Source organism: Anguilla anguilla, chromosome 13 (genome assembly GCF_013347855.1).
Source record: "Anguilla anguilla isolate fAngAng1 chromosome 13, fAngAng1.pri, whole genome shotgun sequence".
Lineage (NCBI taxonomy): Eukaryota > Metazoa > Chordata > Actinopteri > Anguilliformes > Anguillidae > Anguilla > Anguilla anguilla.
The window spans coordinates 38,365,898-38,381,129 of NC_049213.1; the positions used below are offsets into that span (position 1 = coordinate 38,365,898).

The 15,232-nt window shown below is 49.2% G+C and overlaps 1 protein-coding gene across 7 annotated transcripts in view; it reads right to left on the reverse strand.

Moving 5' to 3' along the window:
- Positions 1–15,232, reverse strand: part of nav1b (neuron navigator 1b) — an 84,574-nt gene that overhangs the window by 21,721 nt on the left and 47,621 nt on the right. For all 7 annotated transcript variants that reach the window (XR_004762050.1, XM_035389062.1, XM_035389061.1 and 4 more), the window contains 7 exons: positions 13,061–13,199; positions 8,546–8,855; positions 4,157–4,955; positions 2,948–3,334; positions 1,668–1,709; positions 918–1,075; positions 397–573 (listed from right to left, as the gene is read on the reverse strand). Coding sequence is in view for 6 of the 7 variants with exons in the window: in XM_035389062.1 (XP_035244953.1) it covers positions 397–573; positions 918–1,075; positions 1,668–1,709; positions 2,948–3,334; positions 4,157–4,955; positions 8,546–8,855; positions 13,061–13,199 (2,012 nt within the window). In the remaining variant the exon portion in view is untranslated. The remainder of the gene's footprint in view (positions 1–396; positions 574–917; positions 1,076–1,667; positions 1,710–2,947; positions 3,335–4,156; positions 4,956–8,545; positions 8,856–13,060; positions 13,200–15,232) is intronic.

Sequence of the window (15,232 nt, forward strand, 5' to 3'; positions counted from 1 at the left end):
CTTAACTGATTCACATTATGTGCGCGCTTGTGTAAGGCTGATAATACATAACATGTCTCCTTTTCCCTTTGTTTTCATAGAAGATACACCCTCGGGTACTTGCACAAACACAGACCATGGAGACACAGCAGATTACTGTAAATTACAGCAATGCAGTAAACAATCAATGGGTGACGTGTGGGCTTCGCATTAACGACAACCCACAAAATGAATAGGCGCTGGCCAACACTAGGGGGCGAGCTAGCTGCAATTCTTTATTTAGAACTCTGAGGTTTGAGTTGCACAGGGCTTCCGAGGGCAGTTTACACCCCCTTCCCCCACCGAGGGGCTGCTGCATTTCACCCAGGGTGGGGGAAGGGGGGGGGGAGACAGAGGGGGTTGCCCAGGTTCTCTCACCGTCCTCTCCGGGTTCGCGGAAGGATCCGGAGCGGGTCATGCTCTTGGGCCGGTCGGCCAGCGAGAGGCTGCTGCCCAGGGGGGAGGCGCCGTACAGCTCGAAGGCGGAGTCGTGGGTGGGGATGCTGTTGGAGCGGGTGATCCGGGGCGGGGTGCCGCCGTTTGGGGTGGGGGCCACTGCACGCGACAGGCAAGATCACCGATCAGTCAATCGCTGGAGATGATGTGAATTACACCGCTACACCGACAGCCACACATCCAGACAGACTAGACCGGTTAATCTGGTGCTTATTCTTGCAGGGTTCCGCACCACACTGATAAGCAGGGTTGCCAGATTTAGGATTTGTGAAAACCAGGCAACAGGCACAGCAGTTACTCAGACTGGACGTTATATTGTCTGGTTAGCACCACAAACTGGTCCTGTACAAAAAAAAAAAATTCGAAAACTGAACATTCCAGTTGAAAACATCTGGCATCTGGGCAACTCAGTGATAATTGAGCTGAGGATTCTGGGAACTCACCCACGTTGGTAGGGGGGTTCTTGCCCACGGAGAGGGAGGCCGAGGGGGGGGAGGGCAGGCGCGGGGGGCTCTCTGAGTCGGTAATGCTGACGATGGTGTGGGAGTGTCTCCTCTCCTTGCCCTCCTTCTTCACCTCCTCCTCCGGCTGGCTGTAGCGGCTGCGGGTACAGAAGAGCAGCGGGTGATATTAGCTACGCTTGTTAGCTACCCTCATGAGCCATTCTCTTAAGTTATCCTCTTTCGGTACCCTCTTTAGCTACCGTCTTTAGCTACCCACTTTAGGTACTGTCGTTAGCTACCATCTTTAGCTACTGTCTTCAAACACCCTCTTTAGCGATCGTCTTTAGCAATTCTCTTTAGCTACCATCTTTCTTTTTTTAGGACATGCTATAAGTATAGCTATTTATAGATGTAATCTGGTGGGGGGAGGGGGGAAACACAGATAGGCTATCCATGCAGCAGTATTTACAATGCTAATTGTTGGTTTCTTTTGGGCAGCTTTTTAAACGTATCGTTTATAAATGGGCATTCAGTGCCTTCCTGGTGATATTGCACTTTTGCACTTCAAGAAACTAGCAGTGATGTTCCCCAATTTTTTTTAGCTGCTCTGGATAAGAGCATCGGCTAAGAGAATGCAATGACGACAGTAGTGTGAAATCAATGCTAACCATACCATTATGTTGTCTTTGAAGGTAATGTTTACTGTACCATTAGACTGTCTTTGTCTGAGATGAAAAAGAAAAGATTTACCTCAGTCCTTTCTTGGGAAGGGTGTTCCTATCCCTTTGCAAGCTAAGAGCAGGAGAACAAGATATTATTAAACAACTGACAGAACGGAAGGAAAAATAAGCCTGCCTTTTTTTTTTTTCTTCTTTTTTTCTTAAACCCTGTGAGCAACACAGAAATAAAGGCATTTACAGGAGACATTAGAAACAAAAAGGGTCATTTTTTATCAGGCCAACAGGGGGAGCCTTCGGCATTGTAGCGATGTCTCAGACGTGTCCCCATTAGAGCTGAGCACCATTATAAAATAAGAGAGCAACAGCAAAAAAGGTTTAAGCTGCAGAACAGGAGAGCCAGATAAAACGTGGCTGTGGGCTTATTTTCGGTGAAAAACTGGGCTGCTCACGCCCAAAAATGTAGGGGCGGAGGGGGGGGGGGGGATTACCGTGTAATGACCTCATTTATTCGTCTCTGTTTTTTTTAATAGCAGTATGTCGCTGAAAGTTTTACACTCACTCACGAGTGACTAAACGTAAAATTCGGCTCTTCTGCTTCGGGAAGCGCACACGAAAAGCGCTGGTTTATATCCTCAGCACGCAATCACCACACAGTGTGGATAAAGACCTTCACAGGCATTTTCTTGTTCAATGGACTGCGGAATAATGTCTTCCAGCAGTGGGGCGGGGGGGGGGGGGAGGGGGGAGGGTTTCCAGATCTTTTTTTGGAAGCCATAAGTGTGTCAGGAGAGCTGGACCTCCCGCCCAGCTCAGCGAGGGGCGATGCTTCACCGCTGCAATGAATCATGGGAGCTGGCGCGTGAAGACTGGGGTGGATCGGGGGGGGGAGGATTTGGGAGTCATGACTCACTAGGACCCTGACTCCTGCAGCCCCCCCATGAGTCCAAATGAAATCAAATCTATGTAATTGTATAAGACTTCTTTTACAGAGAACTGTGAGACAAAGAAGGAAAACTGGGCAAAAGCCAAGCCTGAACCCCCACAAAAGGAAGTGAGGTTAAAAAAATAAAATAACAAATTTTTTTTTTTTAAGTCTGGAGTGGGAAGAGTGCATGCATGTGTGCCCTTGCATGTTTCTAAGCTTCTGTGGACGCCTGTATGTGAGGATGCCCATGCACTTTCATGTGCGCACACGCACTTGTGCACATGCCCGTATGAGTGCATGTGTCCATGCATGTAGGTGTGGGTAAATGCGTTTGTGTGCATGCCTGAATGTGCGCATGTGCCCATGCACGTTTGCGTCCGTACACGCGCTCGTGCGCATGCTCGGCGAACGCCGCGGCTCCACACCTGTCGGGCAGAGTGATGGACGTCCTGCTGCCAGGCCCCCAGACGCCCGGGCCGCCGCCCCGCTCCTCGCGCTCCTCCTGGCGGTTGGCGGGGCTGGGGGGCACGCTCAGGTGCATGGGCAGGGACTCCAGGCTGCGGTGCATCCCGGAGAGGCGGGGGTAGAGCAGGGGCGAGCCGGAGAAGCAGCCGGGGGAGTCGATGTGCAGGACGGGCGCGGGGCTGGGGGTGAGGCGGGGCGTCCCGCACGACCCCGCCAGGTCCTGCAGTTTGGAGAACGGGGGCACCTTGGGCGGCAGGTCCTGCAGGCCCAAACAGGAGTCCAGGCTGTTCACCTTGTCGCCGTGAGCCAGGCTGGGCGGTCGCCCTAGCGACTTGCTGCCTAGCGCCCTGTGAATCAGACATCAGAGCCAACTGTCAAACGACACGACAGCGCAAAGACCAGAGCCAGCTGGGAATCTGAGTCTTATGAATAATAAACATCAGCAACAGAATGTCAGATACTGGTTATAACAAACACTAAAAAAAATTCCACAGAGCCTTTATTTAAAAATAAATAAATAAATAAATAAATTTAAAAAAAACTTCAGAAGCATATTGAAGCCTCTTCAGTGGGTCTGGAAAGGTTTCAGAAGCATGATGCATTGCTTCAGTGAGCTCAGAGGTGTACTTTTGTTCATGTTTCCTGACAGGAAATGGAGTCTAACACTCCCAGAGAAGCACGGCGCCACAGACAGACTCAGGAGAAGCAGAGCCTTTCCACTGAGATGCAAATGAAGTGCATCTTTCTGTCTCTTAACAGAGCAAGATGGCTGCTCTGTCCCAGGATGACAGATCTCACCTTGAGCCCGTCTGTGCACCCACAATACAAACCCTTTTAGCTACGTAAGCACTTTCACTGCAGTTTTCAACAAATATGGCACAATTGGAACCTGCACCAAAAGGCCATCTTTTCCCCTGAAAACTATGAAAGGCATTTAACCATTTGTAATTCTACTGTGGCTTCTCCCTGAAACTGCAGAATGCTCTCTTGTTCTCTCTGTCAATCTCTCTCTGTTTTTCTCCTCCTCTTTCTCCCTTCAATGTCTCTATCCTTCATTTCTTTCCCTTCATTGTCCTTGTCTATCCCTCCCTCGCTCTCACTTCAATTCTGGGGTAGAACAACACTGAAGGGGTGACGGGGGGGGGGGGGGGGGGGGGGTTGGGGGGTACCTGTGGGTGACAGGGGAGGACAGCTCGGAGTACTTGCTCCCACTGGACTGCCGCAGCCCCTGCAGTTTGGCGCTGGCCTCCCCAGCAGCCAGGAGGCCCTTCAGCGACCCGCAGTCCGAGTCGGACGACGCCACCGCCTTGGCCTTGGCCTTCTCCTTCTCGCGGTCCGTCTGGTTGACCGGGCCCACGCTGGCGCGGTTGGCCTTGCCGCCGCCGCCGCCCAGCTCCTTCATCCTGGTGCTGCAGGAGGGGGTGGGGCTGAGGGCGGGGCTGGGGGCGGGGCTGAGGGAGGGGCCCGGGGAAGGGGCGGGCTTGAGGCCGAGCAGGGCGGAGTCGATGGTGCTGCTGACGGGCCGGGAGGCGGGGCGGCCCGTCAGGCTCATGGCGCTGGACTTGGCGGGCCGGGGCAGGCTGCGGTACTGGATGCTCCCACGCGCACTGGGCGACAGGAAACCCGGCTCCAGGTTGGACACGTCCAGGCTGCTCTTGCGGCTGTCCCCGCCCAGGCCGCCACCCCCGCCGCTGCCCAGGGGCTTGATGGGAATGCCGGAGGACCTGGGCGTCTTGCCCACGGTGGCGGAGCCGCTGGAGATGGTGGCGCCGCTGGCGCTCATCACCGTCGCCGTGCCGGAGGTGGGCGGCGGCTTCTTGTAGCCGAAGGACCCGGCGGCGGTGGGGCGCACCAGGCCCGAGGGGGGCTTCCCGCGATCCCGTCCGGCATCCGAACAGGAGCGCTGCAGCCCCGAAGCCTTCACCGCCACCTTGGCCTTGTCCACAGGCTTCTGGTCAGGCTTCTGAGCTGGAAACAGAGCAGCAGTTCTGTTATGACGATACAGCTCATAGACTCACAAAGAGAGACTTTCACTAGGCCAGGACTCTGGGACTGCCTGAAAAAAATCATTGTTTTTTTTTGTATGTATTTTATGCAGTCTATTGTACAGACAACTAGGAGCAGGTGTTGGGTCACTTCTTCCAGGTACAGTGGTGTGTGTGGGTTTTTATATATTTATGTGCGTGTAAGTGTGCATATATGCATGCATGTAAATGTATAAGAGTATACTGTATATGCATGAGTATATATCTCTTATTTGTTCTTCTGTGCAATCTTTTAAGAACTGAATAATTGCACCTCTAATCACTGCACCCCAGTTCTATCGTAAAGCACTTTGAGATTACTGTGCAGTAAAAGGTGTGTGTGTGTGTGTGTGTGTCTGTAAAAGCAGCAGACTGCTAAAAGTAAAATGTGTGGGTTTAAAAAAAAAAAAAAAAAAAAACACAACCACCCTTATTTCTGTTCAAAGGCAGCGCACCACATCCTGCCACAGTGGTTCCGCATAAAGAACTGCTGTGTTTTTGATTCACGAAGTGATAGAAACTGAGAAAGCCGCATTTGGACGGCGAACAAAGCGGCCGCCCCCTTTCCTGTGGTGAAACGAAACCGGGGAGGGGTGTCGGGTAACCCACAGAGCGCATTTTAGCGTGTAGCGTGTGACGTGTGACAGGCACAGTCAAAACTCGACGGATTAACACTGCAGTGCGGTCGGATGAAAGCAGCCGCTCGTGATTTCGATTACGAGAGAGACCACATCTGAGTCTGCCACAGCCCCACCTGCATTCACTGAGAGATATTAGGTTGTTCCTGGCTGGGCAGCAGGATGAACAAACAGTCGCTGATCTCAGGGGAATGTTTATTCACTGACCTTCATATCCTGGAAACCTCATTCTGCGGACAATCTGCACCATGAGCAATTTTTTAACACCTTCAAACAGTCGTGCTCACCGAGAAAGCATTTTCCAATTTAGTCTATGCCGTACACAGTCGACTATAAAACAAAGTAACATGAAATAGCCACTCTATTTTTTTGTGGCTTCACACCAAAAACCCACCCCCCATGTTCTAGCAGAAACATGCAGTTTATGTCAGAACAGGGGGTGGGCACTTTCAGTCCTGGGGGGCCGGTGCGCATGCAGATGTGTATCCACCAATGAACTCGGCTAAATGAGTCAACAGGCTGTGCACATCAGCGCTGATTCACTCGTAGATTAGATCACAGTGAAACGTCTCGTATAGGAACACAAGAGCACAAGTCTTTGGCTGTCATTCATGCTCTTATCAAGAACTGTAGCCATAAACGAATGAAAAAGTTAGGGCTGATTATGTAATTAAGGGCAGAAGTTGGCATGAAATCCAGAAACAGAAATGGCCCCCCTATTGCCCACCTCGGTGCTGGAACATCAGTGTTAAAAAAATCTCTCTTGGAAACAACTGAAATTTCAGAAAATCACATGCGGACGCTCAATCTCAATCCGCTGTCAGTCATTCAGTGCATTTCAGCAAAGACAGACACAGGCAGCACGGATAAAACAAACCATAATGCTTAGATCAGGAGCTGGGCCAGACCCAGGTCTGCATGACCAAGAGAAGGGCAGCAGGGAGAGACTATTACTGCTGTCCCAAATCTGGGAGACTGGGAGGGAACGAGGGAGGAGGAGGAGAAACAGACAGAGAGAGACTGGGAGGGAGAGAAAGGGAGAGAGAAAGAATGACACTGGGAGGGAGGAGGAGTAGGGACAGAGAGAGAGACTGGGAGGGAGAGAAAGGGAGAGAGAAAGAGAAAGACACCGGGAGGGTAGGAAGAGGAGGGACAGAAAGAGAGACTGAGAGGGAGGGAGGAGGAGGAGGGACAGAGAGAGAGAGACAGGGAAAGAGAGAGACAAGGAGGGACCAGGAGAGACAGGAATGGATGGAGGGACAGAGAGAGAGAGGAGGAGAGAATCAAAGAAAAGGTGCAAACTCGTTTACAAGCCCAAGTCCCTGAACATTAGCTGTATAGCATCCGGCAACGTTCGACCAGTTTCCACATCCTTTCACTCCACTAGCAGAGCTGCGCAGTCGTTACACTGACAGTAACTCACACACGCTGGAGTCAGCCTCACACAACCCGCATACGGGCGCTGAGTGTGTGTTTAACACAGTAGCCTTAGTAAGAGACGCACGCACGCACGCACGCACGCACGCACGCACGCACGCACGCACGCACGCACGCACGCACGCACCCTTCTCACCCCAGCTCTTGTCCCATTATTCTCTGGAAAATATTATCATTCCGAGACTGCGTGGAGAATCTCTTCAAGGATAAGAGCACAGTCTGACAGAGTGGTAGACTGTATTGATCAAGCCAGATGGCGCTACATTTACAAGAACCCACTGCCATTTGCTTTGGCCCAGTTTGCATGGTTTTAATCTGACCTGTCTCATTGACTCCTAAAATGGCTCATTTGATTTTCATATTGCGAATGTGAAAAAAAAACAGTAATATGCTAATAAACCGCTCAATGTTGACCTTGTTAAAAATGCTAAAATGATTTAATTTAACACTGGCAACGCTGTTCGGGAACGAAGCTGTGAATTAGTTTGTCTTAATTAACAGGTCAAGCAGATCCAGGTGGACTCTTGTTTTGAAAGCGTGGGACTCAAAATAAAAAAAATGTAAAAAACTTGTCACAAAAACAAATAACTACCATCGCAGAAATCTCTCCCGACGGGCGTGTGCAATGCATCCCCTTTTAAAGCTGCCTCCAGCTCGGCTAATTGGACGTTCAGGGGCAGTTCTGCCTGCCTGTGGCATTTTAATGGCATAGCTGAGTGCAATATCTGACCCCAGAGGTTAACTAAAATTAGACTGAGAAACAGCAGAGTCATTAAAAGACCCAAAAGCCTCTCTCCTCTGTAATATCTCTGCATTTCCTGACAGGGAAATCAGACGGGGGGGGTCTGTAAGGTACCGAACGGTGTCATGGAGAAGGTCAGCCCCTGCTTCCCCCCCCCCCCCCACCCACCCCCCATAGGCAGAACCAGCTTTAATTCAGAATAACGGGTCAAGATGATGTGTGTTTTCTTCATCTTGAGTTCCATTTTAAAGAGCTCAGTGTCACTCTGCAGTGAAGCAACATGTACCGGTCTGCCTAAATACATTTCACCTGATAAAGAACATTTTTACCGAAGGACTGCACCTCCAAACATACAGCCATCATCCACGTGTTTTAGGGATGCCAAAGAAACCGCCACTGTGTCATACATTTTTCTCATGCAGCATATAAAATGACTCATGCGGTTAAGGACAATGCTGAAAGTCCAGGAAACTGACGAGCAGATGAGTGTTAGTGTGTTCGTATGCATGTGTGTGTGCTTTGTGTGTGTATGTGGGCATGAGTATGTGTGTGTGCATACATGGACATGCTTGTGTGTATGCGCGTGCGTGTGTGAATGTGTGTGTGTGCGTGCGTGCGTGTGCTTGTGCACCGCAGTTTTAACCCTTAGCTGCCACCCTCAGCAGGCTGTGGGAGGTGTGTGTGTGTGTGTGCGTGTGCCGCAGTTTTAACCCTTACCTGCCACCCTCAGCAGGCTGTGGGAGGTGTGTGTGATGGGGGAGGTGACCCCCACGGGGGGGTTGCGGCTCTTTTTGAAGGTTCCGGGCTGTCCCAGGCTCTGGGGCTTCTTCGGCTCGGCCTTGCCCTCCGCATCCTCCCCGCCGCCCTCCAGGGGGCGACATTTCCTCCACTTGGCGGAGGACTCGGTCTTCAGGCTGCCCGTGTCGTAGCCGCCACCTCCCTCGCCCTTTCGGGGGGGCCGGCCGTCCTCGCTGTACCAGGACAGGCCGCTCTCGGCCAGAGAGCGCTTCTCCGCGTCCGTGCGCAGCTGTGGACACAAGGGGGACACCGCCGTTAATGCCGTTGGCACATACCTCCGCTAGCACAAACCGCTGCTAGCACATACCGCCGCTAGCACATACCGCCGCTAGCACATACCGCCGCTAGCACATACCGCCGCTAGCACATACCGCCGCTAGCACATACCGCCACTAGCACATACCGCCGTTAGCACATACCGCCGTTAGCACATACCGCCGCTAGCACATACCGCCGCTAGCACATACAGCCGCTAGCACATACCACTGTTAGCACATTACGCTGTTAGCGCAAAACGCCATTAGCGCATACTGCCGTTAGCACATACCACCGTTGGCACATACCACCGTTGGCACATACCACTGCTAGCACATACCGCCATTAGCACATTCCGCCAGCCCTGGACACCTGCCAGCCATAACTCACTCTAACCCGCTCAGTCAGGCCTGGATCACAATCCCTTCAGTTCAGACTCAAAACTGAGGAAGTGCTGATAAGGCACCCCTGCTTATTCAAAAAAGGAAAACCCATTTTCTTCCTCGGTGATTACTGTAACAGCAACAAGAAACTGCGCAAATTCTCAAAAGCAAGACATCTAATTGTCACTGCAATATCTCATAAGGATGGGCAAAAAAAAATTTGGGCCTAGACTTTCAACTTTAACTGCAAAAAAAAAAAAAAAAAAAACTCCCAGGGAGAAATGTAATAAAAGATGCTTTGTGGAAGTATGTGATATGGCCAATTTCAGCAGGCATGCTGAGCTGTGCGTAAAGGAGCACATCTGAGGCCCAGTTCTGTAGACTTTAATAAAAGCAGAGAGATCCTCGCCCGAGGCTCCGGCACCGCCCTCCTCCCACTGAATGATCCGCAGAACCACAGAGCCAGACCCCCGCATCACATGCAAAATGCTTTCTTTATTAAAATCAACAGCCCCACAGGACTGATGAATTTGTCTGAAGAATGCCTGCCAGTATCTGCAGATTGAAGGCGATTATCCTGTTCTTCTGCGCATGGGTTGTTTTTTTTGTTTTTTTCTTGGGGCATTAACCTGAGATTATTTTGGAAAGGTCTTTTTTTCGGGACGGGCGGGACAGAACAGTGTGTAAAACACGACACAGGGAGCACAGCCGGGCACCCCCATAAAGCCCTGTGTCAGCACAGCTCCACCCTGCGCTACACATTAGCACAGCGACGCCCTGGGTCGTGACCCCGGCGAATCAGAAAGTACACCTGGGCACAACGCCACGCCCGCTGAACACATCCGTGCCCCTGTCAATCAGTACCCCGTGGACACGCCCCCTCGCTGTCACCGGTGCGCGTCACAGTTTTTTTTTTTTTTTTAAAAGACAGTTGCCTCATGTGCCTCTTCAAAACGGTCTGGGCCATACATCCCCTGTCCCGTCATGGGCAGACTGATACTAATGAGAAGTGTCATTAGCAGATGGCACACACTTGGGCTCTCGGTAGGTAAGAGGAAGGGATGGCAAGTCTAATGTTGGGGGTGGGGGGGGGGGGGGGTGGGCAGAAGGAGTACACAGTGGGGGAGACTGCTGGCAATGGGTCTATTTTCTCCAGGTAATATGATGCAAATCTGCAGATGACAGTTTAAAGAACTGTCGCATCCTACGAAGGGGTTGCCGTGACAGCACTGTGCCTTCTTTGCAGCTCTAACAGAGCACTACTAGGTCAGAGAGCAAACAGCCAATCAAAAGCCCGGTACCACTTTCCCCGAAGGAAGTGCAATTGTCCCAGTCTTATTTACACAACAGAGAGAATGTATAAATTTGAACAGATGTCTCAATGTGTGCCATGTAATTATACATGGAATTAAATCGCTGTTCGCTGACAGCTGATGTTCATCTCGTCCGACCGAAAGACGACACAGACTTTATGCAGTTCAATGGCCTGCCAAGGCATGCTGCACAGGCCAACTCCATAATCAGAACTGAACAAACAGACGCGTTTTAATGGCTGTTTATTGGTTTGTTTGTTCGTGTGTATGTGTGGGTGTTTGTGCATGCGTGCGTGCGTGTGTGTGCATGTATGTGTGTGTGTGTGTGTGTGTGTATATGTGTGGGTGTGCGTGCGTGCGTGTGTGTATGTGTTTATGTGTGTATGGGTGTGTGAAGGAGAGTGTGTCTAAGTGTGCCTGTGTTTGTATGTGTGTGTATGTGTGTTGCGCGTGTGTGTGCGTGCGTGCGTCTGAGCGCGCATGCATGTTTATTTTGTTAAAGCTATGTCATCATGCTCTACCGAACTTGACTTTAAGAGGCTTGAGCACAAATGACACAGGGCTAAGAGAGGTGGGGTGAGTCACACACTCTTGGGGTGCGGGGGAGGGATTGGGACGGGCGAGTGTGGGGGTGTTCAATGTATGACCACAGAGCTTAAAAACCACAGGCCAGGGAACATTTATATTCCACGTTTTAGCCAATTAGCCGGCACTCTCATCCAGAGTGACGTACACAGATTACGTTATTGTACATGCATTCAGTTTACACAGCTGGGCATTTCACTGAAGCGGTCCAGGCTAAACGTCCTTCTCCGTGGACCAATGGCAGCGCCCTACCTGGGAATCCAAACTACACCTGTGTGTGAAGTCCCAGTCCTCTAACCACAACACTATGCTGTCAGAACGATGGTGAGGATGATGATGAAGAAAACGAGGAAGTCCACATCTGGCCTCTAGAGTCGTTAGCAGGATCCAGGGCCCTGATGCTAACTAGCATGGCTCTGGTCTATTTCCTAACCCCTTCCATAACTCACGGGTTCGGGTTGTCTAGTGTCAGGTTTAGCACCCTCAGAAAGGCCTATGAATAGACTGCACATACGCCATAAAACTCCTGACAGAATGACACAGTGCGTGAAGCGTAACAAGCAGACCTCTACAGAAGGGTTACTAACGAAGACCACCCAACAGCGCAAGAAGCAATACAGCAAAATACTGCTAACAAGGTACTTAAAATCACTTGTACAGTCAGCACCACCACATGACACTGTCTATGTGGCAGCTGATAATGATGATTACCTATTGAATTAAGGGAGTAGTCTTGGTTATCGTGCCTAAACTCATTTAAAAGAGGAACTCGTTCTTAAAAATAACAATACTAGCACCACTGCTATTGCCACCACCACCATTAATATTATTATTATTATTATTATTATAAAAAATATAGAATCATTGAAGTAGCAAGAGTGATAATGTAGCAAAACAAAGAAGTAAAAGTGTGAACTGAATGCAACAACTAGTGCGCACACGGCAGATTAATCCATCTGTTACAGACATTCGGCTCTCCCTGTGGGTGGAAGAAATAATTTGTTTTTGACGGTCTGGCTGCTGTTTGACACTCAACTCATCTTCACTGCTTAGGTCAATACAGGGCACCAAGAGGGACAAAACTAGAAAAATAGAGTAAAACGAAATCTTGACATCAGGAGGAATGAGTTCCAGAGGAATACTGTGACTGGACCAAAGCCAAAGATCCATCGTTATTAAGAAATCACAGCCAAGTGATATTGCGTGACAGAGCACAGGTACAGCATTTTCAGAATGTTCCAGACTTTACAGGTAGGCCTACAACCTGTTTGCATATATTAGGGTAGTCAGCATGACCCAAAACAGTGAGTGAATATTAGGCAAATAGTCAGATAACGGCTATACACTGTGTTTTGGTTAAAATCTGTGGTTAAATTTACAATTATAATGAAACACCAATGAAATTTATAACCCGACGTCTAACATAAACCAAAAAGGCATATAGGTATCTGTAAGATCTGTAATCGTACCTTCTTTTTTTTTTAACAATACAAATTGTTGTTTGTTAATATTACACTTACTGATTTTAAACTGGCCTCTGCCTTCTTGGTGATGCTGCAGTTTTGTATTCCTGAGAGTAAAACTAATGCTCTCCACTACTGTTCATCACTCAATAAAAGTGTGTCGGCCAAATGATTTTCATGCAAAAAAAAAAAAAAAACACTCTGCGTAAACCCCCTTAAAACTGTGAGGTCACAAATATGTGATCAGAATGTTGCTAAACTGAACATTCTAACGCTGATGTCACAATCACTACCGGTAACTGAAAGCAATGGAGCTCTAGAACGCACTGACTTAGAATTTCGAAATGCACTGCAGAACACCTCACGCTGTTCCTAATGCCGTTAACGTTGCTGTCGTGAACAGCTGCATCTGTAATAAACACGGCCGTCGCTCACCACAACGGAGGAGTTGCGTCGCGACCCGACGGGCGTGGTGGGCAGGGAGTTGAGGGAGGAGCTGGCGTTGAAGTCCTCCGAGCTGAGGTTGTCCGACCCGTCGCTGAGCCCGCTGCTGATGGAGCTGCTCTCGTCCCACCTGGGGCGACACAGGAGAGAGAGGGTCAGAGCGGTGCATTGTGGGAAACATAAACCATTAGAAGCTGGGCAGCGGGGAGGAAACAAGACCTCCACAATGTGATGCATACTCGCAGGAATTTTCCTATAACTGCGCTCCACAAAAAGAGAAATACCAGCTTGGGTAACACATAAAACATCCAAAAAATACAATTCTTTACTCAGAAGACTTGCGCTGAAAGCACCTACTACTTTCACGTACTTTCATGTCTCAAGCACCAGTTTTCAACTTTTACCTTTCTTAAATGTAGGTTCAATAGATTTAAGGGAAAATGTCATTAATCTTCTCCTTGCACATGTGTATTTGACATTCATTGAACATATACACCATCCACAGTGCTGCATGCCAAAAGGTATAGTTTCACCTCACAACCATTACCAGGTGAATATTTATATCAAAATCTTCTATTAGCATGGTGGTGTACAGTTAAGCTTGCGATGGATGTGCAACTCACAGACAGGCTCATATTACAATGTGCATATGGCTGCTAGTGCAGAAAGATGTACGGCCTGACACTGCTGGGGAACCATCTGGTCAACCTGCCAACGCACTGAGTCCCGAGTTCAACTGTGTCCTGAGTTAATCTGTGTCCTGAGTTAATCTGCTTCCTAAATTAATCTGCACCCTGTGCAAATCTGTGTCCTACATTAAGATGTTTCCTGAGTTAATCTGTGTACTGAGCCAATCTGTGTCCTAAATTCATCTGGTTGTTGAGTTAATACGCGTACTGTTCATCTTCAATGCCGCCACCTGACACCTTCTAACACAGCAATGGTGCCATCACGCTCACATACTAACCATAGCTTATGAACATACTGCAGTATAATGTCCCAGGCCTCAAAGTATGCGGCTATAAATATCTCTTTCTCTTCCCATGCTAAACGTCTCGTTTTAATTAAATTTCATGTAATATCGGGGCCCACACAAGAGATGCATTTATATGATAGCTGGAGTTCTGCAGGCGTCAGAAAGCTGAGCGGTAGCCCCGCTGTGAAACGGGCTCAGATCTCGTCAGAGAGGTCAGCCTTTGATAGGCTACCTCATGCACTTCATGATGTTCACCCATCTGTCTGAGCAAAAGGAGCCAGTCTGTTGCCGGTGACGATGGGAGTCGGACCTCCTGCGCATTGTGAGATGCAATTAAGCTTACGGTTGGCTTGCAACCTGCCTATAGGAAAGCACTTGGTAACCATGGTCATCGAGACCTACTCGGGACAGGGAACTGGCAAGTGTTCAGCTTTATCAGACCTTTTTTCAGTTCAGTTAGTGTCCGGTAGTAGGGCAGTGGCAGTGTAGTATAATGGGTAAGGAGCTGGTCTTGTAATCTAAAGGTGACAGGTTCTCTTCCCAGACAGGACACTGCCGTTGTACCCTTGAGCAAGGTACTTAACTTGCACTGCTTCCGTATATATCCAGCGGTATAAATGCCATGTAAAAAGTTGTGTCACTCTGGATAAGAGCGTTTGCTAAATAGCTGTAATGCCTTAGGGAAGGGAAGTGCCTTATGCAAGTGACTGACTTATTTATGCCGAGTGAGCAGAACAGTAAAAACGGCTGCCTTCAGTAGCCACAGAATGCCTTCGGTTTGGGCCAAATTTTTCTTGTGTTTCGGGCACCGAGAACCTTGTTACAGGTTCAGCTTTACAACACTGCACTGCCAACAGCCCCATTCCTCTAAAATATTTTTTTGACTAAAAACAGAAGAAAACTCAAGCACAGCAGCGACTAAAGGTTTTGTGTGCGATCAATACTTTATTGCTTATTTCAGGCAGGGCATCGCATTGCGTTTTTTTTTGTTGTTGTTTGTAAATGCTGCAGGATTCCAGTGGTTGTGAGTCTGAGGGCTTCCCTTTCTGGCATCTTAGAAAAATGTCTGTGGATGAATTGTTTTATATTCCGACAAGTCATTTCATGTCTTTCACAGTCATTCCAGAAGTGGGAGGTATGTGGGAAAATTAAGGGAGTAGATGTACTGAGATTTACCCATGTTTACA